General features: G+C 39.1%; 1 protein-coding gene across 10 annotated transcripts in view; it reads left to right on the top strand.

Moving 5' to 3' along the window:
* Window positions 1-25,319, top strand: part of agtpbp1 (ATP/GTP binding carboxypeptidase 1) — an 80,507-nt gene that overhangs the window by 15,756 nt on the left and 39,432 nt on the right. For 2 of the 10 annotated variants that reach the window (XM_062972044.1, XM_062972043.1), the window contains exons 1-2: window positions 14,202-14,380; window positions 24,482-24,609. In XM_062972044.1, the coding sequence (XP_062828114.1) occupies window positions 14,271-14,380; window positions 24,482-24,609 (238 nt within the window). In that variant the 5' untranslated portion in view covers window positions 14,202-14,270. Of the gene's footprint in view, window positions 1-2,726; window positions 3,034-9,927; window positions 10,078-10,512; window positions 10,627-12,867; window positions 12,967-14,197; window positions 14,381-24,481; window positions 24,610-25,319 lie in introns of those variants that run through there. The other 8 variants (XM_062972050.1, XM_062972046.1, XM_062972047.1 and 5 more) reach the window with 7 other exon arrangements.

Genomic DNA, 25,319 nt, shown 5'->3' with positions numbered 1-25,319 from the left:
CTATGAGTTTTCTGTGCTGTGTGGCCATGCTCCAGAAACATTCTCTCCTGACGTTTCGCCCACATCTATGGAAGGCATCCTCAGAGGTGGTGATGTTTGTTGGAAACTAGGCAAGTAGGGTTTAAATATCAGTGGAATGTCCAGGGTGGGAGAAAGAACTATTTGTATATTGGAGGCAAGTGTGAATGTTGTAATTGATCACCCTGATTAATTACAAGAATAATAATTTTATTTTTATACCCTGCCACCATCTCCCCAAATGGGCAGCTTACATATTAGCACTGAATGGCCATGCGGCTTCAAAACTTGGCTGCTTCCTGCCTGGGGGAATCCTTGGTTGGGAGGTGATTAGCTGGCCCAAATATATAAACCCCACTTGCCTAGTTTCCAACAGACCTCAAAACCTCTGAGGATGCCTGCCATAGATGTGGGCGAAATGTCAGGAGAGAATGCTTCTGGAAAATGGCCGTGTTGTTGTTTATTTGTTCAGTCGCTTTCGACTCTTCATGACCTCATGGACCAGCCCACGCCATGGCTTCCTGTTGGCCGTCGCCGCCCCCAGTTCCTTCAAGGTCAAGCCAGTCACTTCAAGGATAATATCCATCCATCTTGCCCTTGGTCAGCCCCTCTTCTTTTTTCCTTCCATTTCCCCCAGCATCATGATCTTTCCCAAGCTTTCCTGTCTTCTCATTATGTGGCCAAAGTACTTCATCTTTGCCTCTAATATCTTTCCCTCCAGTGAGCAGCTGGGCATTATTTCCTGGAGTATGGACTGGTTGGATCTTCTTGCAGTCCAAGGCCCTCTCAGGATTTTCCTCCAACACCACAGTTCAAAAGCATCTATCTTCCTTTGCTCAGCCTTCCTTATGGTCCAGCTCTCACATCCATAGGTTACTACAGCAAATACCATTGCTTTAACTATGGGGACCTTCGTTGCCAGTGTGATGTCTCTGCTCTTCACTATTTTATTGAGGTTGGCTATTGCTCTCCTCCCAAGAAGTAAAAATCTTCTGATTTCCTGGCTGCAGTCTGCATCTGCAGTAATTTTCGTGCATAGAAATATAAAGTCTGTCACTGCCTCCACGTTTTCTCCCTCTATTTGCCAGTTATCAATCAATCTGGTTGCCATAATCTTGGTTTTCTTGATATTTAACTGCAACCCAGCTTTTGCACTTTTTTCACCTTGGTGATAAGGCTCCTCAGCTCCTCCTCACTTTCAGCCATCAGAGTGGTAATCATCTGCATATATAAGGTTGTTAATGTTTCTTCCAGCAATTGTAACTCCAGCCTTGGATTCGTCAAGCCCCACAGGTTACATGACATGTTCTGCATACAAGTTAAATAGGTAGGGTGAAAGTATACAGTCCTGCCATACTTCTTTCCCAATCTTGAACCAATCTGTTGTTCCGTGGTCTATTCTTACTGTGGCTACTTGGTTGTTATGCAGATTTCTCAGGAGACAGACAAGGTAACTTCATATCCCCATACCACCAAGAACTTGCCACAATTTATTATAATCCACACAGTCAAAGGGTTTCGAATAGTCAATAAAGCAGAAATAGATGTTTTTCTGAAACTCCCTGGCTTCCTCCATTATCCAGCAGATATTGGCAATTTAGTCTCTCGTTCCTCTGCCTTTTCTGAACCCCGCTTGTACATCTGGCAACTCTCGCTCCATGTATTGCTGGAGTCTTCCTTGCAGGATCTTGAGTGTTACCTTACTGGCATGTGAAATAAGTGCCACTGTACGAAAGTTTGAGCATTCTTTAGCGTTTCCCTTTTTTGGTATAGGGATATAAATTGTTTTTTTCCAATCTGATGGCCATTCTTGTGTTCCCCATATTTGCTGGCATATGGCAGCTGGGATCCCGTCATCTCCTGCTGCCTATTCTCGCCACCTTTTCTTGATCTCTTCAGCTTGTTAGGTCCTTGCCATCTTTGTTTTTGATCATGCCCAGTTTTGCCTGAAATTTACCTCCAATGTTTCTGATTTTCTGGAAGAGGTCTCATCTTTCCTATTCTTCCACTTCCGTGCATTGTTTGTTTAAAAATAGTTCCATGTCTCTTCTGGCTAACCTCTGGAATTGTGCATTTAATTGCGCCATAGAGGCTGGAAATTCACAGCAACCAAGTGATTCCGGCCATGAAAGCCTTCAACAACCTACGGCTGTTCGGAATTGTGGGAGTTGAAGTCCAAAACACCTGGAGTGCTCAAGTTTGCCCAGGCCTGTTCTACATTGTACATTTAATTAATTCTACATTGTTAAGTACATCCACACCTGCCAGCCATGTGGATAATTTAGAATGGTGGAATATTTCAGACTTCCAGGCTAGGGAGGGTTCAACCTGTGCAGGCCTTGACACCAGAAGGCAACTTTGGGACACGTCTATGCTGTGGAATTAATGGCAGCACTTTCACAGCCATAGCTAAATAGTATATTATGGAATCATGGTAGCTGTGGTTTTGGCCTTCTCTCTGCCAATGAGTGCGGGTGCCTCACAAAACTGCAAATCCCGCCTTGGGGGTCTTTTTCCCCTCATAGGTTTCCAAGGTGCTGCGGCCACAGGTGTCTGTAGCCGGAGCCTGTTTATCCCTCTCGCTCCCCCCTCCCTCCCCTTTTCTAAGTGACGCGGCGGCGCGAGGGAATTTAAGAAGAGTCGCGCGCGTCTCCCTAGAAAGGCGTTTAACCGTCCGCCTCAGGGAGGGAGGGAAGGAAGGAGCGCGAGCGCGGGGCCGGCGGCGGGTGCGCGTGCGCATAGGAGGGGGTAGGGGAGCGGAGTGACGTCCCCAGGATGCGGACAGGTTTCTGCTGCCGCCGCCTCAGCCTAGGCTGCTTCTGCGGAGCGCCACGGATCGCCTCCGCCGCCATCGCCACCGCCCTCTCCCCCTCCTCACGGCAGCAGCGGAGGCGTCTCCATTGCTGTTGCTGCCGCCGCTTTCCACCTGCCTCGCCTTCCGTCGGCGGCTGCGGCTGAGCTGAAGGTGCCCGGAGGCCGAGGCTTAAAGGAGACCACCGCCTGCGACCCAAGAAGGTGACTGGCAGCCGAGGGGAGCGGCGGGGGAGACCTCCCCTTTAATGAGCCATTATCTGTCGGAGGGGCGGGGAAGAGTCCTCAGGAGTGTAGGAGAAGGAAGGAGGGAGGGAAGGAGCCTGGGGCTGGCTGGTGTTTCCCACAGCTTCTTCTTTTTAATATGTATGTAATTATATGTGTGTGTGTGTGTGTGTGTGTGTGTATATATATATATATATACACACACACACATACACACACAAATACATATTAAAAAGAAGAAACTGTGGGAAACACACACACACACATAAATATATATATATATATACACACACACAAGGTAAAGTTCTAGTCCTGTCAGGCTCTGGAGGTAGGTGCTCATCTCCATTTCTAAGCCAGAGAGCCAGCGTTGTCTGTAGACACCTCCAAGGTTATGGGCTGGCATGACTGCATGGAGCGCCCTTACCTTCCCGCAGGAGCGGTACCTATTGATCTACTCACATTTGCATGCTTTCGAACTGCTAGGTTGTCAGAAGCTGGGGCTAATAGCGGGCGCTCACCTCGCTCCCAGGATTCGAACCTGCCAACTTTTCGGTCAGCAAATTCAACAGCTCAGTGATTTAACCCATTGCGCCACCGGGGACTCCCTATGTGTGTGTGTGTGTGTGTGTGTGTATATATATATATATATATATATATATATATATACACATACAATATATATATTGTATGTACTTTTTAATGTACAGTATTTGGAATGCTGCTCTCCCTCAATCAAACACATTTCAAATACGTTAAAAAGTATATACAGGTTGGGCCACATGTCACAAAGGAGGTTTTGCTGCTGCCTCTACTCTTCTCTTCTTCCTGCCAGGGTTTATAGAAGAAGGCATTGTTTGTTTTGGGATGTTTAGTAATATCACTGAAGTTTTGTCCAGATCTGGCTGGGTTCAGTGTTGTCTGGATAAAGGTGAACTACAACTCCCAGTTTCCCAGGGCAGTCACCTGCCAGTTCTCACAGTTGGCCATGTTGGGTGTGTGTGCCAAGTTTGGTCCAGATCTGTTGTTTGCTGGGTTCAAGGCTCTCAGGATTAGAGTGAACTACAACTCCCACCCAGGGCAATCACTCCCAACTCCTGCCTGTATGCACAGTTGGCCATGTTGTGTCTGTGTGCCAAGTTTGTTCCAGATCTGACATCAGCTGGGGTTCAGTGCTTTCTGGAAGCAGGTGAACTACAACTCCCAAAACCAAGGTCCATTCACCTAAACTCCTGCAGTATGTTCAGTTGATCATGGGGCTTCTTTGTGCCAAGTTTGGTCCCAGTCCATTGTCGGTGGGGGTCACAGTATCAGTGAAGGTACTGCAAGTACCATTATCCTTGGCAAATTTGGTCCCGATCTGTCTTTGGTTGGGTTAACAGTGCTCTGGATGTAGGTCAAGTACAACTTTTGTAAATCATGGTGAATTTTCCCCAAACCTTTTGTTCAGATGCTGATCAATTTGTCTGTTAACTGTGTGCCATAGGAAAGGGTAGAAAAGGGTTAAGGTAGAGGCAGTGGGTGGGGGTCATGCAAATTAAGTAACCCTGGGATGTCAATTCTGGAGGAAAACTAGAACATCTAGGATAAAATTCTCCCTGCATGAAAACCTTCACTTGGGTGGGGGGCAGAATGGTGTTTGTGGAGGACACTGGCAGGGTTTGGGCCACATGTTCATGGCGCTCACTATAACCTACATATCAGTAGAGGAAGGGCCATTGATGTCTCTTGCTCAGTGGGAACTATAGCTGTTTGTGGAGGCTGGAGGCTGTCTAAGTGGACACCTCCTCCACATACACACATACATATTTTTCACTATTATTATGTGTATAGATAGATATACATACAGTATATGTATTGCAGAAAATCTGTTTCAGATTCTCAAATACATTAAAATGTACAGGGTGGGCCAGAAGCCACAAAGAGGGTTTCACAATATATAATAACTCCTGTATTTTATTTTTGTTTACAGTTTACAATACCACAGCATTACACATTATATTATAGAGCCCCCGGTGGTGCAATGGGTTAAACCCTTGTGCCGGAAGGACTGCTGACCGAAAGGTTGTCATATCCAGCTTCCCATACAACGACACGAGAGAAGCCTCTCACAGGATGATAAAACATCCGGGTGTTCTCTGGGCAACACTTTTGCATACGGCCAATTCTCTCACACCAGAAGTGACTTGCAGTTTCTCAAGTTGCTCCTGTCATGAAAAAAAAATACGGTATTTATATAGGAAATTACGTTGCATTGCCTATAAAATCTATTCCCCCCGCCCAAAAAAAAAGTTATTAAAACATTAGATGCCTTAGTTACTTTTGGCCCGTCTTGCCATATATAAAACAAAGAAAAGGTGAGAAAAAAGAAAGCAGAAAATAGAAAAGCGGCAGCAGTAAATAATAATAATGATATGTTATTTCTTTCTGATACTTCTCTTTCTTTTCTGCTTTCTCCTTCTTTTTCACCTATTACTATTATTATTGTTATTATTATTATCTTTATTTATTGCCTAATTATTTTTACCCACCTCACTGGATCAAGGTGGGGAACAGCAACATATTCAAATTCAACATGAACAATCAGTTTAAACTGGCATGGGCAAACTAAGGCCCAGGGGCCGGATGCGGCCCCCTGGGCGCTTATCTCAAGCCCTCATAATTTTCCCTGTCCTCTTGGCATAAGGACACAGTGGCCCGCTGTGTCCTTATGCCAAAACGATGGGTGAGGAAGGCACGTAGCAGCGGAGAGCCCTCTGGAACGCTCTTAGACACCATGTCTCACCCTCCTCTCAGCATAAGGACGGTGTTGAGCTACCCCATCCTTATGCCGGGAGGATGGTTTGAGGAAGGTACAGGGAGGCTGAGAGCCTTCTGGAGCACACTCAGTCGCTGCTTGTCCTGCTCTCCACCCAGCATAATGCCAAGAGGGCAGCCCAAGTATTGGGGGAGGAAGATGAGAAGGAGGACCAGGACAGTTGCTGCATGTCTTGCCTTCCTCCCAGCATAAGGATTGGACAAGCAGCCCCGTCCTTATTCAGGGAGAACAAACTGAGGATGACCCGGGCCCTACCCTGCTCTCTCCAGGCCCCATCCTCTCCCCCCCCCCCCCCCCCCCACCTAGCATGTTCTGGCTCTCCTCCCTCCTGGCCCTGCCCTCCCAGCTGGGCCCACAGTCTGGTCCCAAGGCAAAAACGTTTGCCCATGCTTGAATTAAAAGCTCATAGCACATAACCTAGTTAAGATACCAGTTTAATAAGACATGTACAACCAGTGCATATTAAAACATCCATTACGTAACTTAAAATTAATAATTTAAAAATTCTAAAAGGTGCTTTCTCATATGTTTTTCAGCAGTTTTTAAAAACACATCACTTTATCCATCTCTTGGCTATTGCCTACTATTCTCCTCCCCTCAACATCTTTTTCCAGGGAGCTTAATTACATTTTTCAAAGGCTCCATGTTTATTTAGGGTTGAACCTGGTGCTTGTAAACCTTTTTTTCATAAATGACCTGGAGATTAGGATGAATATCAAGATGCTGACATTTGTTATCATGCAGTTACAGGTTGAACATCTCTTATTTGAATTGCTTGGGACAAAATGTGTTTTAGATTTTGGAATTCCTGTATTTGCATATATGTACATAATTAAATATCTTGGGAGATGTAACAAAGTTTGTGTACACTGACCCATCACAAAGCAAAGGGGTCACTATCTCAGCCACCCATTTGGACAGTTATGGATTTGGGATTATTTTTTAAACTTGTTTCATAAATGATGTGGAGGTTAGGCTGAATAGCAATGTGCCCATGTTTGGTTATTTAAGTGCACATTTCTTAAGCTATCTCATGTAGGGAAACTGAAGGATTGTCAAGGAGCAATATCATGTTTGTACCCACTTCCCTTCAGTTGTTCTGTTCTGGTAATTCTCAAGAGACCTGCATCTAGTGGCTTCACAGACTGGCACCAGTCCATGGAATAGTACTTTAAGGAGCACTGACTTACACTCTTTTTAGATCTAAAGCATTGCAAAGAGCCTCAGAAGGGATCTCTCCATGATGTGACAAGGGATGTTTAAATATCAAATGAAATTGACTTCATGGTTAGTGCATATTGAGGCAAAGGAAGAAGAAAAACCTTTGCATATATGCTGCTCAGATCTCAGCTAACAGTCACTGCCCAGGAAAGAAATCATAGTTTTGAGAAAGGTAACCAAGTGTGTTCTACTGCTGTAAAAATGGGCACATACCAAGGCATGGTTAGAAAATGAACTGAAAACAGAATTGTTGATACCATACTATCCCTTACACAAGGGCCCAAAACCCTAAAGGCATCAGATCTGATCTAATCTTGGAAGCTAAGTAGAATCAGCCCTGATTAGCATTTGATGGGTAATGTAGGCTGGATTTCAAAGGAAAGGAACTGACAAAAACATCTCTGAGTATTCTTTGCTGTACCAATCTTGTGGTGTGATCGCATCCCACTAGGAAGACTGCATACACTTTTGGTCAACGGAGCTGAAAAAAGAATACTGTAAAGATGGGAAAAAATGCAGAAGCAGCATAATCAAATCAAGGCCCTAGAGCAATATCCTGTGAAAAAGGGTAGCAATGTTTGTGATTATAGCTAAGAAAAAAGGGAAGTAAGGAGAGACATGAATATAGCATTATATATGGTGTGCATGGAGGAGAAAGTGGCTAGGAAGAAGCTTCTTTTATCTTATATTATGATTTATTTAGTGCTGAAACTGAATGTTGGGAGACAGAAGAAATAAAAAAGTGTGTGGTCAACCTGTCGAACTTGTTACTTTAAGAATTGCTGGGGTGACTTTTAAAAGGTAGTCAGCTTACTGGGGGATTAGACCATCAGTAGTTGCGAATCATGATGACTATATATTACTATCAGTAATAGAGGCTGTATGCATCAACCTTTGCTGGAGAAGCATAAGTAGGAGAATGCTGTAGGCAGGTATGGGCAGACTTCAGCCCTTCAGGTATTTTGGACTCCAACTCCCAGAAATCCCAGACAGCTTCTGATTGTTAGGAATTGTGGGAGTCCCAAACACCTGGAGGGCTGAAGTTTTCCCCTGCCTGTGTTTAGTGGGTTTCCCATATGAATCCTTTGATAAGCCACTGTGTGAACAGGATGCTGGCTAGGTAAGCCTTTGATCTGAACCATCAAGAATTCTTGTGTTCTTAATATCTGACAAGTTTTTTTTCACAAGTGTGCTACTAGAGTAGATAAGAAACCTAGTAATAGATAAGCCTAGTAATAGTATCACTAATCCATGATATATTATCCAGAGGATGCAGGCATGTTTCGGTTTATTAAACAAGCTGTATTGTTAGTAATCTCAGTCTGTGTGTGTGTATATATTTTTAAAGGTTGAGTGTTTATTTAAAATATTATTTTATATTCTTTCCACTCATAAGCACTTCTGAAGGGCTTCCTATAGCTGTAATTTTATTTTATGTCAAAAGCATTGCATAAAATAAGTTTAAAACTGATAAAATAAAGAAATCACAAACAGACCAAAAACTGGCAACAGAAATTGCATTGTCTGCATAGCTGTAATAAATTTAGTGTGTAAAGCAGTCCAGAGTTAAGCCAACATTTTTAACTGACCCGATTACAAAATACAGGTTGAGCCACCTGCAGGGAACTGTAGTTTTACAAGGCCTTTAGCTTTGTCTGTCAATGAGAAAGCGTTCCCTTGTCAAACTACAACTCCCATAATTTCATAGCATGAAGCCAAGGCAGTTAAAGTCATGTCAGACTGCATTAATTTTACAGTGTAGTGATGCACCCATCGTCACCTGCATGCAGAAAATTCACTGTAGCTAGGATATCCCCCCCCCCCCTTTTTGGGTCCAACATTTGAGTGGTTGTGTAAGCATTTCACATTCCTATGCATTTGTCTGTGGCTCATCCAGGTTACAACTGTTCTGGCATATGAGAAACCAGGGCTGGGCTGAGGGACGAGGATGTGGGAAATGTGCACAGTCTACCAATTTCTCCTAAAAGCAGGCTACACTGTATTTGTCTCCTTGTAGAAAACCGGAAACTCACATGGCTTTGATGAGAGACATAATGCTTTTCTACATTTAGAAGGAGCAAAATTTACAGACCTGTTACTATATAGTTTAATTGCTTCCCTCCCCCACAAATGATGTTTACACTAAAAAATCAGTAACAAAAACAAGATGCCAACCCTCACTGCAAGCCACTTGCAGCAGGGTGTCACCTGAAAGTCTGAGTGTTTGTAGGGAAGAAAACACTTCTACAGTACTAAAGTGCACTTCCAAAGTACCCTTAATACAGACTGGCATGGGGAAAAGGATGATTAATTGCCATAATACGAGCAATGATTTTAGCAGAACTGTTGCTAAGTGGTTTAGAAAGAGATGGGGTGCTCTAAAGTTGAAAACCTGTTAAAGGTGAATGTTGTTTTCTAGTGCTATTTTTTCTCTGCTGAAGACTATATATATCTCCGGGAATAACCAATCTCCTGTCTCCATCATGGTTTTATGAATAGAATTTTGCATACAGTTTGTTAATGACAATGATAGTAAAATAATGTGGTATGACCAGGTTAGTATAAACAATGGACCATTTACTATTTTCATTGTAAATAAAAAAATCCCTGCTTGTTTGTAAAATAATGACTTTTGAAATTGTTGAAATGATTGTGAATATTATTATAGAAACCAGAAATTTTGTAAAATCCAGTTGTATTAAGTGCTGTCCTTTATGTCATGGAAGACTAATTGATACATCAGAAGGATACCATGAACTGAAGTGAGGGAGGGGGCAATAGTGAATTGCAATATCCCATTTGCAATATCCCATTTTTATTTTCTCCCTTTCTCATAGTCTGTTTTGAGTGGGGATCCTATGTTCCATATTCTTTGCTGCAAAGTAGTTTTGACTAGCAACGATGAAAAAGTGAAAACGTCATCCCACCTTCCGTTTTGATTCCTCCTTGAAATGTTCCCAAATTCCAAATGCTGATAAAGGCAAAAGGTATACCCTTTAGCATCCCTTTCAACAACTGTCCAAATCAGTCTGAACTACACTTGTCTAAAGCCATCCCTTGTTTCAACAAACAGGAAGACATGACTTTGCATTGGGCAATTTTGTTCATTTCTTGTTGTGGAATTGTTTTTCCAAATTCAAAAAAAAGAAAAGAATGCAGAGTGGAATTTAAATATTCCAGTTTATGCAAAATGGTTTTAGACAAAATATATTTTACCCTAGTTGAATTACATTGCATGAGTCTTACTATACTTCATTTGGTCATAATAAAACAGCTGGTTTTGCTTCACCCTAGTATGAGAGTGTTTGCCCAAGATAGTGTTTCCTTCTGAGTAAGGTTTCCAGGAAAATAGCTGCAATTTTCAAATGTATGCTTCATGCATGTTGCACTTGAGTTATCTTTCTCCCCATATCTGTTTCTAGAAATAGAGAACTGTGTTTCAGTTCCCTACACCCTTGCAAGGCTGGAAGAAATAGTCATATTTCATTGGGATGGTGTTCATGTGGCTTTCTGATGGCCTTTATACTGCCAGAGTGGTGAGTCTTCTGACTTTTGACATACGCAGTGGCTTTGTAGGAAGTGCTTTGCTGTATCTTTCTTCTGGTTGTTCTGTTCAAATGTTTCTATTTGGCAGTGTAGTTGAAAGGCCTCTGATTTCATGGGTTCCCATGCAGTATGAGAATTGAGGACAATGTCTGATGGGAAGGCTTTACACTGGTCTTGCTGACTTGGCATTGAGTTTTTAAGCATTACAATGACACTGTGGGATAAAAAAGCTATCTAGGATCTGTTGTCAAAGGCTATCTAGGATAATCTCTCATTCCACTGCTATAACACGATAAGACTACAGAGAGACTGGTAAATTTATAGTGCTGCTACCTGGTAAAAGTAAAAGTATACTTTAAAACCTGTGTTAGAAAAGAATATGGTAGTGGAAAAAATAAAAATAGCGCATCCCTTTTAGATGGAAGAGAAATTTTGATATAAAGAAGAAATTGCAGTACTTTCTATCCAATCATATATTTGTTACTGTGATCAAATGTAAATTCTGATGAAGTGGTGCAAGAAGGTTTTGCAATTGTGTCACAATAAAAATGCTTCTATTTTTTCCTTCCTCTTTAATGAATTTTTAAAAAAAGAAAAATGTTAAAAGAAGATGTGGGAAAATATGTTGGTTTTATTGTTCTACTGTTCTTTTGATTTTGTTTATTGTAGTGTATATTTTCTTTTATTGTATTGTTTAATGCGTTATGATTTGTTGTTTTATTTATATTTTGTTATATTGTATTGTTCTGGGCATGGCCCCATGTAAGCCGCCCCGAGTCCCCGTTGGGGAGATGGTGGCGGGATATAAATAAAGATGATGATGATGATGATGATTATTATTATTATTATTATGTCAGGATTCCAAGTGAAAGATGATGTTTAGATCTCCAGCTTATGTTCTATTAATGAGATGGGGCAATTGCATGATGAAATCATTTTCTTGGGTGGGAAAGCTTGATAAATCAAGGTTTCATTGTTTTTCTGATAGGTGAAAGTTATACAGTTAAGCAAAGTATCTAAACCAAGAAGTATAGTGGAGGTATGGTATTTTCCTGCATAGAAAATGTAGAAAATTGAAAATTCTTGCCCACTGGGGCTATAATAGTGCAAGTATTTATTAATTATTGCTGAACGTGTGTCCAAATTTGAAGAGTGGAGAAAGACATCTTGAGAATGTGATCTTCGACTCAGGATGATAATGCACATCAATCATTTGGACCCGTTATTTCTCTATGTAACAAAAGAAATCTAGTATCACACGTGACTATATTAAACTCCTCCATTTATTTGGGTGAAATGACAGTGTACATCGTATGTGATACTACCCTGGTGATAGCATTTGACCCATCAGTATAAAATCATTTTCAAAATAGAAGGATTCCAGACACAGCTCTATAAGTAAATATTTTGACGGATAAAATCACAGTGGTGATTATATAAGAGAAGCATACTGTTCTTGCAAAAATAAACCTCATGTGTTTATTTAACAAAGTTTTTGAAGACAGTAGTGTGTCCATTAGACAAAAACAAAATCCAAATAATTATAAATGATTTATTTGGTTGAAAACATACACTAGAATTTGGCAAAGCATTTGATGAAAATAAGATGATACATTCAAGACATTGTTATATATAGAACTTTTGACAATTTGTTTTGATTGTATTACACTAATACAAAAGTCCTTAAAGGGAAAATCTTTCATTAGGCATTTTCCAGAGTGATTGCTGTTATGAAACTTTCTGTGAGAAAAAAAATGGATACAATGAGGCTTTTTTTTTCTTAACAATTTTTATGGAGTTGCAATTTTTTTTATCATTCTAATGACAAGCTAAAGTGCCCCAAAACTTTTCATGCTGCCATAAGGACAAATGTGTCACATTACTTGTATCTTTACTTTTTCTAGCACTGTATTTTAGTGCCTGCTTCACTGTGCCATTCCAAACATAGTATACTGATTCTGATTTGATTATAATTACACATTTTATTCTGAAGAGGTTTCTTTTAATCTTGTCAGATGTGGGATTACTTACATTGTATGCAACTAAGCACACACTTCACATTCCATTAAGCATTGACCTAGGTCTTCCACCAATATTACATTACTCTTGGAGTATGGGTACATACTGTATTCCAATAAGATCTCCTAAAAGAAGAATGTTTAGTTGAATTCATGAAAACTCCATAGGAAAATATTTTCATGCAGACATCCTTTTTATTTTCTCACCTCCAGATATTCTGAGATGTTGATATGAGGAACTAATCCTTTCAAGTTGACATGACGAACAACCTTTTCCAGTATGAATAAAGTAAAAATGGCATCAGAAAAAAGGTAAGTGAACACTGAGATATATAACTGCACTTATAGGGGTTTTGAGACACCTAGGGCTGTATTCCTTGAACATCACTGAACACACATCAACACAAAATGACATTTGTGGATATTTTGGGAAGGGTGTCATCCTGTGCTTCCTATAAAACAAAATACAATTGTTTACCGCCTCCCCACTTTCATGAGTTTCACTTTTGCAACTTTGATTATTCATGATTTATTTGCTGCCACATCTGTTTTACTCTATGCCATTTTAATATAGACTGCAATTTTGCAGATTGGGATACCATGAATGAGGCTTGCAAATCCATATGAAAAATGCCATAGGGCTGCAGCAGAGGCAGCAGGTGGGGGTGGAGGGGAGCAGAGAAGAACATGAAGAAATTGGGTGTCTGGGCAATGAGAAAAACAATAAGCAATCAGGCAAGCAGAGAAAGAAAGGGACCAGTCGTCCCTTTCTTTCCACAACTGCCTGACTACTCACTGCCTTTCTTGTGCCCAGGGGAGGAAGGCAGTGAACAATCATTCCAGGGGACAAACAAATGGATCCTCAGTTCCTTCCTTACTCTTTCCCCCTGTGTGATTGTTCACTGCTTTTTTCATGCCCTGGATCAAGAATGTTTCTCTATTTAATTACCTGGCATTGAGCAGCAATGTTTTCAGCAGATTGAGTTTTTTTAAGGTCAGCTATGTATACAACTGCAAAATACACTTGTACCGATTTTTTTGTACAGTGAAGAACATGGACATTTTTATCCTTACACACTGAACTTAATAAGATACAAAAATTGCACAAACAGAGGGCAGCTCTTTCCACACATCTCTACTGATTTAGCTTTATGTACTGCAAAACAGTTAAAACAAAACGACTTTAGTGTAGAAATTCTACATAGTGTATGTTGATTTTACTTTTTATCCCTATTTATATTATTGTTGGAAGTTGTATTCTTTCAAGTAAATAAAGTAAAAAAATTGTATGATAAAGTAATTAAAAACTCTCAACATACAGGAATTTTATGGGATGAAGTGGCCCTTCATCCAATATTTTTTAAAGAAATTAATTCCAGGATCATTTCATTGAATTCAGTAATGCTATCTCAGATGAAGAGAACGATCTGCTTCCCGACTAAGCTTAAAAGAACTGCATCCTTATGACATGAAATGGTTGCCCTGGTAACTTGGCAGGATGCAGTTGTGTCTGTGACAGGCTCTAGAACTGATTACTGTATGAGCAAGGATTAAGCTGTGGGTTGCCATTCATTTGCAGCTTCGTCAAAGACATTTGTAGATGAACAAATGTGGACATGAGGCGTGGTCATCGGGTCCATGTAGCAGTTAGGATGTTTAGGCCACTTTCAAAGTGGGTGGCTCTTGAGAACTCCACTCACCATTGGCAAGTAGGAAGCATTCCCCGGTGAGTTGAAAAACCCATAGAAGCTAGACAGTATTGAAGAAATCAATTCCTTCCAAATATAATTTTCTTGAGGTTGTAGTAATATTTATTTGTATTTTCAAATACTAAGTTTTATTTTCAAGCCAGACTTTAGAGTAGCTATTGGGATCTCCATGACAATTTATTTGAAGTATGCGGACTGAAAGCTTAAATACATTTAAAGGCAGCAGATTCCATAATAAATAATAATAAATAATAAAACTTTATTTATACCCCGCCACCATCTCCCCGCGGGGACTCGGGGTGGCTTACATGGGGCAGAGGCCCAAACAACATAGGACAAAATATAGGCAACATAATACAAATCACACTATAAAAAGATAAAATAGTAATACAATATATCAATTAAAACAAAAATACAGGATAAAAAATTGCATTTAAAATACATCTGAACTTAGAAGCTAAGCAAAGTCAGCCCTGGATAGGAGAGCATCAACAAATACTTGGTTCTGTAGGCTACATTTCAGAGAAAGGAACTGGCAAAAGAACCCCTGAATATTCCTTGCAAAAAAAAAACTCCTATGAAATCTATAGGGTTGCCATAAGTTGACAAGCAACTTGATGGCACCAACTCACACATTGGGACTGAAAGGGCATCTGTTTCGAGATGCATAAATCATTCTGTAAAGTAGTTAGCTACTTCAAAACATTCTCATTGATTGAATTGCTAGTTCCAGCATACAAGCAAAACATTGTAAAGATGTGTATTTGGAAAATTATTCAGTTCCCCCATAGCTTTCTAAAAGTGTGCCTAGGCAAACATTTGCAGATGCTGTGTACTATTAACATATACAACAGTGGTTCTCAACCTTCCTAATGCCATGGCCCCTTAATACAGTTCCTCATGTTGTGGTGACCCCCAACCATAAAATTATTTTCGTTGCTACTTCATAACTGTAATTTTGCTACGGTTATGAATCGTAATGTAAATATCTGATATGTAGGATGCATTTTCATTCACTGGACCAAATTTGGCACAAATGCCCAATATGCCCAGATTTGAATACTGGGGGTGTGGGGTGTGGGGGATTGATTTAATTTTCATTTGGGAGTTGTAGTTTCTGGGATTTAAAGTTAACCTACAATCAAAGAGCATTCTGATCTCCACCAATGATGGAACTGAGCCAAATTTGACACATGGAACTCCCATGACCGACAGAAAATACTGGAAGAGTTTGGTGGGCATTGACCTTAAGTTTTGGAGTTGTAGTTTACCTATATTCAGAGAACACTGTGGACTCAAACAATGATGGATCTGGACCAAACTTGGCACAAATACTCAAAATGCCCAAATGTGAACACTGATGGAGTTTGGGGAAAATAGACCTTGACATTTGGAAATTTGAATTGCTGCTATTTATAGTTCATCTACAAAGAGCATTTTGAACCCCACCAACAATAGAATTGGGACAAACTTCCCACACAGAACCCCCGTGACCAACAGAAAATACTGGAGAGATTTGGGAGGAATTGATAGTGATTTAGGGCAGGTGTAGTTCACCTACCTTCGGAGAGCACTGGAGAGTCTGGGCGACCGCTCTGACAATCCCCCTCATGAACACCCCCCCAGGGGTCCTGATCTCCAAGTTGAGAACCGCTGATATACAGCACTGATAAGTATATTGTAGAACTGTGTGTATATTCCATATTCACAGATTTTCTTCAAAGATAGTCTTTGTCTTGTTTCAGAATAGTTAGCATGTTACAGAGTTTGGACTCTTTCAGGGACTTGTTTTCCAGATTTTTGTAGTTCACCAATTTGGCGACTCTTAGTGATTGTTGAAATTGATCATGCTGGGAAAACCTTTGTTAGTTCAAACAAAACTTGACCCACTGAAATACACAAAATTGATATAAATGCCGACCAATAAATACCATTCATTTCAGTGGGTGTAATAGTTGGGATTTTAAATTGGATTGAGACCATTACTTTATTAATAGAATTATGCAAATTGCCATCTTGTAAGTAAGACAGTAAATTCAGAGTGCTGGAGTAATGAGGCTGCCAAGTGTTAGTTTTAGGAAACTTAGCTTTTATTTATTTAAAGTGTTTTATACTACTCAATACCACCATGTGAACATGAAAGCCCTGGCAAAATATACACAGTCGTTCAAAAGAACCAAGGCACCGCTGTAGCTAAATGTCATTGTGATAAAGCCAGTGACTTTCTGAGATAATTGAGTGAGCAACATCCTATTTGACACTATAAATAAGGCATTAGAACCTTTTTGCTAAGCTGCTTGCTCTATAAATCACATAGAATGTTTATAGAAATAAACTGAAAGTATTTAGAAATAATGTTACAAATAATTATCCATTGTTTATTAATGTTGAGATATTTAAACTTCTGGCTTTATGCATATTAATAGTAAAGATCAACCATACATCTGCAGGGTCAGTATTGAAACTCTTCTAACTCATTACTGCCATAAGAATAAGAACAAACAAACAAGAAACAGCCTCAGAACCACAGTATAGAAACTACTTTATTAAAAACAATACAAATATCAAAGTTCTGACCCTTGAAGATTCCCCAAAAGCACTTTTGTTAGATGTTGAACAAAAGTAAGCATGGACAGTTGGGAGTTACACCTTTCTTTCCAAGTCCTAAAATGGGATGAATGTTGATTTAACTAGATTTAAGGCGGATTTCTCAACGTACCGGTAGGATTGCAAAATTAATATTTAGGGAGAAAACAATAATGACATGGTGGTATCTTGTATTTGAGCTTGATTGCACAGTTTTAATATGAGTACATTTTCAATTCAAGCACTTTTCCATGGATGAGTTGTAATACTGTTAATATCAATACTACGTAAGTTATTCTTAGACTTTAATAACATATATTTTATTTTCTTTATATTCATGAAGCTACAGTTTAAATATTTATTACACTATGCAACAAAATTTGAAAAAAATCTGTTCCTAGTTTGAAAGACTTATTTCTTGTTTAATTGTGTGGTACATACTTTGCAAGTAGTTGTTATACTCCAGAAACTTCGTTTTTGTGGCTGCCACAAACTATGTTGGATTCTTTGAGACTCTAGGAGATATTCATTGAAAAACTATAGCAAAATGTGTTGCAGGATGTCCCGCAAAAACAAAGTTTTTTCAATTTAATGAACTTTTCCATGTTTTTATAATAGAACCAATTAGGAAATGGCATTTATAACCCAGGAACAAAAATCGTGTTATATAGCATTATCATTTATTTATATGGTACAATCCACATATTTATATGGTGCAATTGCCCCGGTGGCGGAGTGCGTTAAAGCACTGAGCTGGAGACGGAAAGGTCCCAGGTTCAAACCCCAGGAGTGGCGTGAGCGGCCGCTGTTAGCTCCAGCTCCTGCCAACCTAGCAATTCGAAAACATGCAAATGTGAGTAGATCAGTAGGTACCACTCTGGCGGAAAGGTAACGGTGCTCCATGCAGTCATGCCGGCCACATGACCTTGGAGATGTCTACGGACAACTCCGGTTCTTCGGCTTAGAAATGGAGATGAGCACCAACCCCCAGAGTCAGACATGTCTGGACTTAACGTCAGGGGAAACCTTTACCTTTAATCCACATACATGATGCTTTACAAGAATTGCAACAAGTTGCTTTGTTAAAAAGAAGCTCTCTTTGTGCTGATTCTTACTGTAATTGACCATTTTTCTTGTTTAAGACTGCTTTAATTTAAAAAAAATGTCCTGTTTCCTATAATAAGTGAATTCTGTATACCTCGGAATAAATAATTGGGCATAGTTAAAGAATAAATGAGTGTGAACTGAGAACATATTTAAAAGTCCTCTGCAGCTGTCAAGACTCTTTTAAGGCATTTCCTCATTTCAAGGTAGGCCCCAGAATTTTATGGCAGCACATCTGAGAAACTTTTGTACTAGTGTAGTGTCTTCTGGACTGAATTCCCACATGGGCTGATGATGAAAACTGCATACAATTCAGGATGGAGTCATACAGTGCCCAGCGGTGAACCAAATCTCTGTCAAGTCAGGTTTAAGTCAAATTTTGCATTTGAACTTGAGATAATTCCTGAACAGATGTGTATGCTAATTCCCTGATTCACTTCCATACCATCAGATGGTGGCATAATAAGGCAGGTTATGCATAACCATAACACCATTGTCAGTGGGCCTTTTGTTTCTTCGCATGAGTACAAACAGGTCAGAAAAACACAATAAACTGTAGTAGGGTTTTTTCCATTCAGACTGGAAAACTAGTTTTAAACAGGCTGAGAGATGAAGACATTCTTTAAATTTGTCTTCTCAGTTTTGGCTTGTTCTGAAGCTATTATCCATATTTAACTGTATGCTATGGGTTATAATAATGTTTGGGCTTGCTCATGGAAAAATGGGAGGAAGAGGCAAAGTGGAGAGAGATATTTTTTAGAAACTTCAGTGCACTGTGTTATGTTACATATCCTTTGAGTTATCCATTCCACGTGTATGGAAAGATACAGTACTTTGAAATGAACAAATTCTTGTCTTTGTGGAAGGACAACGCGCGAAACCATTTACTGGTAATCAGAATCAGTAAATATAAGGGAATTAATCTAAATGAAGCCAGATTTCAATTAAAAATCCATACTTTTCATCCACTCTCCTTCTAAGCACTAACCAAATAACAACTGGATTCTAAGTAGAGTATTTATAATTGCAGCAGAGCTGTTTCATAACTGCAGAACATAGCTACACGACATTAATCCAGCATAGCATGTATATACAATCACTGGCATATTTATTAAACTGCTGTCATATACTTTTTTGTTTTATTGCAGATAAAGCAATTTTTCATTGTATGTATACAGTAAATTATCACTTTGCTGTATTGCTCTGTTATACGTTGACAAGGAGAGTCGTTTAAAATTCCAGCTTTTAAAATGAAACAGTAGTCTCCTGTTTTTCTAAAATGGTGATTCAAAGAAAGCTGTTTAAATCCATTTCTCCCATTATTTCAGACCTTCAGGGGTAACTGCTGTTGCTAATATCACCAAGGAAGTTCTACTCACACACGAGGAGTGTAGACGGAGAATGCAACCTGGGTTGGGGTGGAAAGAACTGAGGTAGAGTAGACTGGAATATCCCAGTAAATGATAATATAGCAGCATTTCACACTGCAATACTTTAATTGTTTAACTTAAATGTATCAATCATGTGAGCCAGTCCAAACCCGGAGAATATTAGAAAATGAGTCAGGGCCTTCTCAGTGGCTCCCCCTAGACTTTGGCCTTTCTTCCTCCTTTTTATACTACACTTCCTTTAGCAGGTGAACATGTTGTTATTCAGGCATGTTTTAGAGCTGAAGGCTTTTATGAAAAAGACTTGTAGGGTAGTGCTATATTTTTTAAAAATAATTTGTAGTAATAACAAAATATTTTACAGTAGAATAAACATTTGGGGTAAATAGGTATTTTTTATTGTACTGATTGGACTGATCATCATTTTCTGCATTTGTTTTAGAAAGTTTTGGTATTAACTTCCATTTTAACTTTCTATGTTTTTAACTCCCAGTATATTGGAATTTTAATTATTTGTAAACAAGTCATAGTTTTAGAAATGGTAAGATGAAAATAATAAAAAAGAATGACTTAGATTTAAAGTTTGTGTTTCATTTTCAAAATTGAAAGCTTAGAGATTCTTAGACTACCTGATAGGTAGTTCAAGTTGTAATACACTTCAGCATCGCAGTCAGTCTCTATGAGATCAGTTTCTAATATGACCTTAAATATTGCTCCATTGGATTCATTGCAGTGGTAAGATTTGGAATGTTCTAGTAGATAAAATAATGGGTTTGCTGCTTGAAGGTTATGATAAGAAATGAAAATAAGGACCGCAAACTTGCCAGTTCCTTAAAACTTATAATGTCTGGATCAAAACCTGGCTTGTTTCAGAAACAGTAGTTACAGTCAACTGCACACAATGTTAAGCTGTGCACAAATTTAACCTGATATCCTGCTGATCGCATCAAAAGAAAAGAGGCCAGAAGTATGCAAAAATAAGGCCCAAGGGTCATTGTCATCATGAAAAGACATAGCTAATCATGATACACGTGTGTAGCTGGTCAGCACAGATATACTGTGTTTCCCCGAAAATAAGACAGTGTCTTATATTAATTTTTGCTCCTAAAGATGCTCTAGGTCTTATTTTCAGGGGATGTCTTATTTTTCCATAAGGAAGAATTCACATTTATTGTTGAACAAAGAAATGAACATGTATCATATACTGTACAGCATAACCAGACAAACTGAATTCTATCAAGAATTTCTTGTTACTACCATTATTTCCATGTACAACACTCCATGGTACGTACATTTACTGATCCTGCATGCTCTGGTGTTCTGTTCGGTGGGCATGCTTTCAAACACAAACTTTGCTAGGTCTTACTTTTAGGGGAGGCCTTATATTTAGCAATTCAGCAAAACCTCTACTAGGTCTTATTTTATGGGGATGTCTTATTTTAGGGGAAACAGGGTACTACAAGAACATCTTAGTTAACAATTCATCTGACAATGAAGATCCTTTTTATAAAATCTTTTAATTCTTGCTCTCCCTTCACTTCTTGGGTTCTGTCTTGTTTGGAAGATGGTGAAAGAGAGCTGAGGAAGCCAGGTTATAGTATAGTAGTTCAAGGTAGCAATCTAAAGTGCAGTTGCAACATTTCCTTTTCCTTCTTAGTGAGAGATATTTCTGTCTAACCTCCTAAATTTCACTTTTTTGTTCAACAAAAATTAGTTATCTATATAAGGATTAATTTTTCTCTGCAACCAGAAAATGCAGTCACTTCTTCACATTTGCTGGGGTTAGGGGCGCAGGACACTTGTGACTATGGGGAAAAAACACAAATACAAAAAAACCTCACTTTTTTAAATCTGAGAAAACATCTCCCTAGGAATCTCTAGGTCAACCTCCACTGGAAATTAATCACAGAGTTGCACTGGAGGACCTAGAAATTATTATTTATTATTATATTTATTTATGCCCCACTTTATCTCTCCCAAAGGAGACCCAAAGCGACTTAACATAAAAGCATTAACAAACAATTTAACATATACGAATATGCAACATTAAAATAGAATTAACTATAAATAGTATTATGCTCAGTTAAAAACCATTAACACATATTCAAAGTTAAAATTCAAAATTCATAGAGAGAATGTTTTAATCAAAGCAGTGAATAATCATATATGCCCAAAGCAAACTCACAAATGCGGAGGGCTGACTATAGATTTTTCTTTCTTTCTTAGAACTTGCTAAAAACTGGCACCTTAGCTAAATAAACGATAGCTAGTTTGTGTTCAATGTAAAGGCTCTGCTCAATTTTTAAACTATACATTTTAAATATGCATTTCTTGGTATGCCTTATTATGTTTTAATCTTTGTTGTATGTCTTACAGACACTATGTTTTATATATTTATTTTAGCTAAATTGTATCACATCTCGAGGCGTGAGGAAAGGTGAATAACAAATAAATTATGATGATGTGGAATAAAATGATGATGATGATGTTTCCAGGAGCAGAAGCAGGGTTCATGATTTAACTGAGAAAAGGGAAAAGGAAGTAACAATTTACACACATCATCATCATCATCATCATAAGATTTGTGTAAGGAGGCAGTCCCAAAAGAGGACAGACTAGAAATAAAAATTTAAAAAGTGAGAGAGAGAGGGAGAGAACTAGAAAGCAAAGAAGGGAATGTGCAGAGACAAGACGGTGGTTCCCAACCTTTGGTCCTCCAATTGTTTTGGACTTCAACTCCCAGAAATGCTATCCATCTTACCAGCTGTTAGGAATTATGGGAGCTGAAGTCCAAAACGCCTGGAGGACCAGTGTTTGGGAACCACTGCCGTAATTAGATGAACCCGACAGTGAAACATATGTTGCCTTCAGTAAGTAGATAATCTATATTGATATAGATATCTGTATGATATCAATATAGATATTGATTATATATATATGTATATATATATATAGAGAGAGATTCCAAAATTATAGTACTTATTAAAGACACACAATTGTTTCTTATTTTAAAAAGCCTGAGACACTACTCAATGGGCAGGAGGAAGAGAATGGGCAGGAGGACAGTGAAACATATGTTGCCTTCAGAAGAAAAAATGAAATGCAAAGATACAGAATGGGGGACGCCTGGCTCGACAGCAGTACTTGTGAAAAATATCTTGGGAGTCCTCATGGACAACAAGTTAAACATGAGCCTACAATGTGATGCGGTGGCAAAAAAAAGCCAATGGGATTTTGGCCTACATAAATAGGAGTCTAGTGTTTATATCCAGGGAAGTCATGCTACTCCTCTATTCTGCCTTGGTCAGATCACACCTGGAATACTGTTTCCAATTCTGGACATTGCATAGTAAAGGGAGATGTTGACTAACTGGAAGGTGTCCAGAGGAGGGTGACTAAAACGATCAAGGGTCTGGAGAACAAGCCTTATAAGGAGTGGCTTAAAGAGCTGGGCATGTTTAGCCTGCAGAAGAGAAGGCTGAGAGGAGACATGATAGCCATGTATAAATATGTGAGGGAAAGTCATGGGGAGGAGGGAGCAAGCCTTTTTTCTGCTGCCCTGGAGACAAGGACTTGGAACAATGACTTCAAACTTCATAAAAGGAGATTCCACCTGAACATTAGGAAGAACTTCCTAAATGTGAGAGCTGTTCAGCAGTGGAACTCTCTGCCCCAGAGTGTGGTGGAGGCTCCTCCTTTGGAGGCTTTTAAGCAGAGACTGGATGGCCTCTGTTGGGGGTGCTTTGAATGTGATTTTCTTGCTTCTTGGCAGAGAGTTGGACTGATGGCCCGTGAGGTCTCTTCCAACTCTGATTCTGTGATTCTAAGAATCTAGTAAGATCAGATGGCTGAAATACGTTTCAGGACATCTGGGCTGGAACACAGAATAGCAAAGCACAGAGACAGGCACTTATCCAAGAGACTGAGACAGATGGTATATCTCCTCAAAAGTACAGTAAGCCCAAGATTCTGAACCAGATGCCTTATCTATTAAAAAAAGGAAAGGCAGAAAGAAAAGTGTCTAATTTTCCATAAAATTATCTAGTTTTACATGTTAAAAAAATTACTGATCCAGGATGCTGAACCACTTTTGAAGGATGGGCCTCATCATTTGGGAGAGTTTCTTGGGGAGCAGTTTTGACACAACATGGAGATGGAAGCCATCAACTGATCTGGCTATTTAAACAAGAAAAAACAATGGGTGCATCTACACTATGGATAGAAGGTAGTTTGGCACCACTCTTAACTGTGATGATGCATTGCTATGGCTTTGTGGTTTGAGGAGGCACTTTTGGCAGGAAAGGCTGAAGACCTTGTAGAACTACAACACCCATGATTCCACTGCATTAAGCTATGGCAGTTAAAGTAGTGTGAAACTGCATCAATTCTACAGTGTTGGTGCACCCCCCCCCAAACCCTGTGCAAGTTGGAATTTGTAAGCCCAGGAAGAGTTAATTACCACCTCTGCTCTCATCATTTCTCCCATGCCATTTCCTTCCTCTCATTCCCATTTCTTCAATAAATGCCAAATCTGTGAAAATGCATTTGTTTAGTTTTATCCCAAGTTCAAAATTTAAGGTTGTGTACATATATTTACCCATATATTCTTCATGTTATATTTTATTCCACCCTCTCGAAGAAAAGCAAAAAAAAAAAAAAAAAGGTGAACATCTTATGAATGCCTGTCGTGTGTGTTTTTCTCCCATCTTAGGCATTTTCGAATGGGAGAATCATAACCCTATTTATTAATTATTTATTTACAGTATTTATATTCCGCCCTTCTCACCCTGAAGGGGACTCAGGGCGGATCACATTACACATATAAGGCAAACATTCAATGCCTTAACATAGAACAAAGACAAGACAAACACGGGGCTCCGAGCTGGCCTCGAACTCATGACCTCTTGGTCAGAGTGATTTATTGCAGCTGGCTGCTGCTGGTTGCTCAACAGCCTAATGGTAACATTGTCTGAAAAATAATTTTGCACTCCAAAAATTATTTGAAGTCGATCACAACATAAATATATATATTTTTTCCAGTGTAACTAACAATTCCCGGATTGTGAGCTTGTTGGCACAGCTGGAGAAGATCAATGCAGATTGTTTGGTAGATGCAGATAATGCCAGATATGTTACATCAAAGATTCTACATTTAGCTCAAAGTCAAGGTAAATATACTGTACTTTGAAATCAACCATAAATTAACCAACAGTTCTGCCTCTCCTCTGTTCCTGTATGTGTATGTGTCCTATCATTTTCAGAAATATATTTTATACAAGTATTATAAATTCAGCTGCTGGTAATTGTAGTTGGTATGGTATGCCTGTATATTTATAATCAACCAATGTTTTGTCTTGTTTGCTAAGTACATTATCTTCACCAGATATTAAGAGGCTATTTTAAAAATTCTCAACCTTTGTTGTCTTTCCCTTTAATTTCAAGACTTACTGATATGGCATAGGTTATATATAACAAAGTTCAGGGAATAATTTTCATTGATTGAAATAAGGATTTGAAAATCTTGCATTGTGGATAGTTAATTTTAGAACAACCAGTGTCAATTACAAATACATTTCAAAATTGTACTTAGCTTTTAAGGGGCTCTTATGTAACTGACAGTTAATCCATGTCATCCATTCTCCTAATTTATCTTGTATGTTTTAATTACAGATCTGGGTGCTTAGTACAAATCATTTTGTGAAATTACGTCCTCCTCTGCACTTTAGGGTTTTAGATACAGACTAAAAGAGGTCCCTTTTAACTGGAAAAGTGGCACTTAAGGGATAATTTTCATTTCACAGAGCTGCTATACACTTAGCTGTGTAATGTACATCTGAGGTGCAGAGTTTTTGCTAACTGCTCTAGTTCCATATGCTCT

This window comes from Anolis carolinensis, chromosome 2 (assembly GCF_035594765.1).
Source record: "Anolis carolinensis isolate JA03-04 chromosome 2, rAnoCar3.1.pri, whole genome shotgun sequence".
Lineage (NCBI taxonomy): Eukaryota > Metazoa > Chordata > Lepidosauria > Squamata > Dactyloidae > Anolis > Anolis carolinensis.
This window is presented reverse-complemented; position numbering and strand designations above follow the sequence as displayed.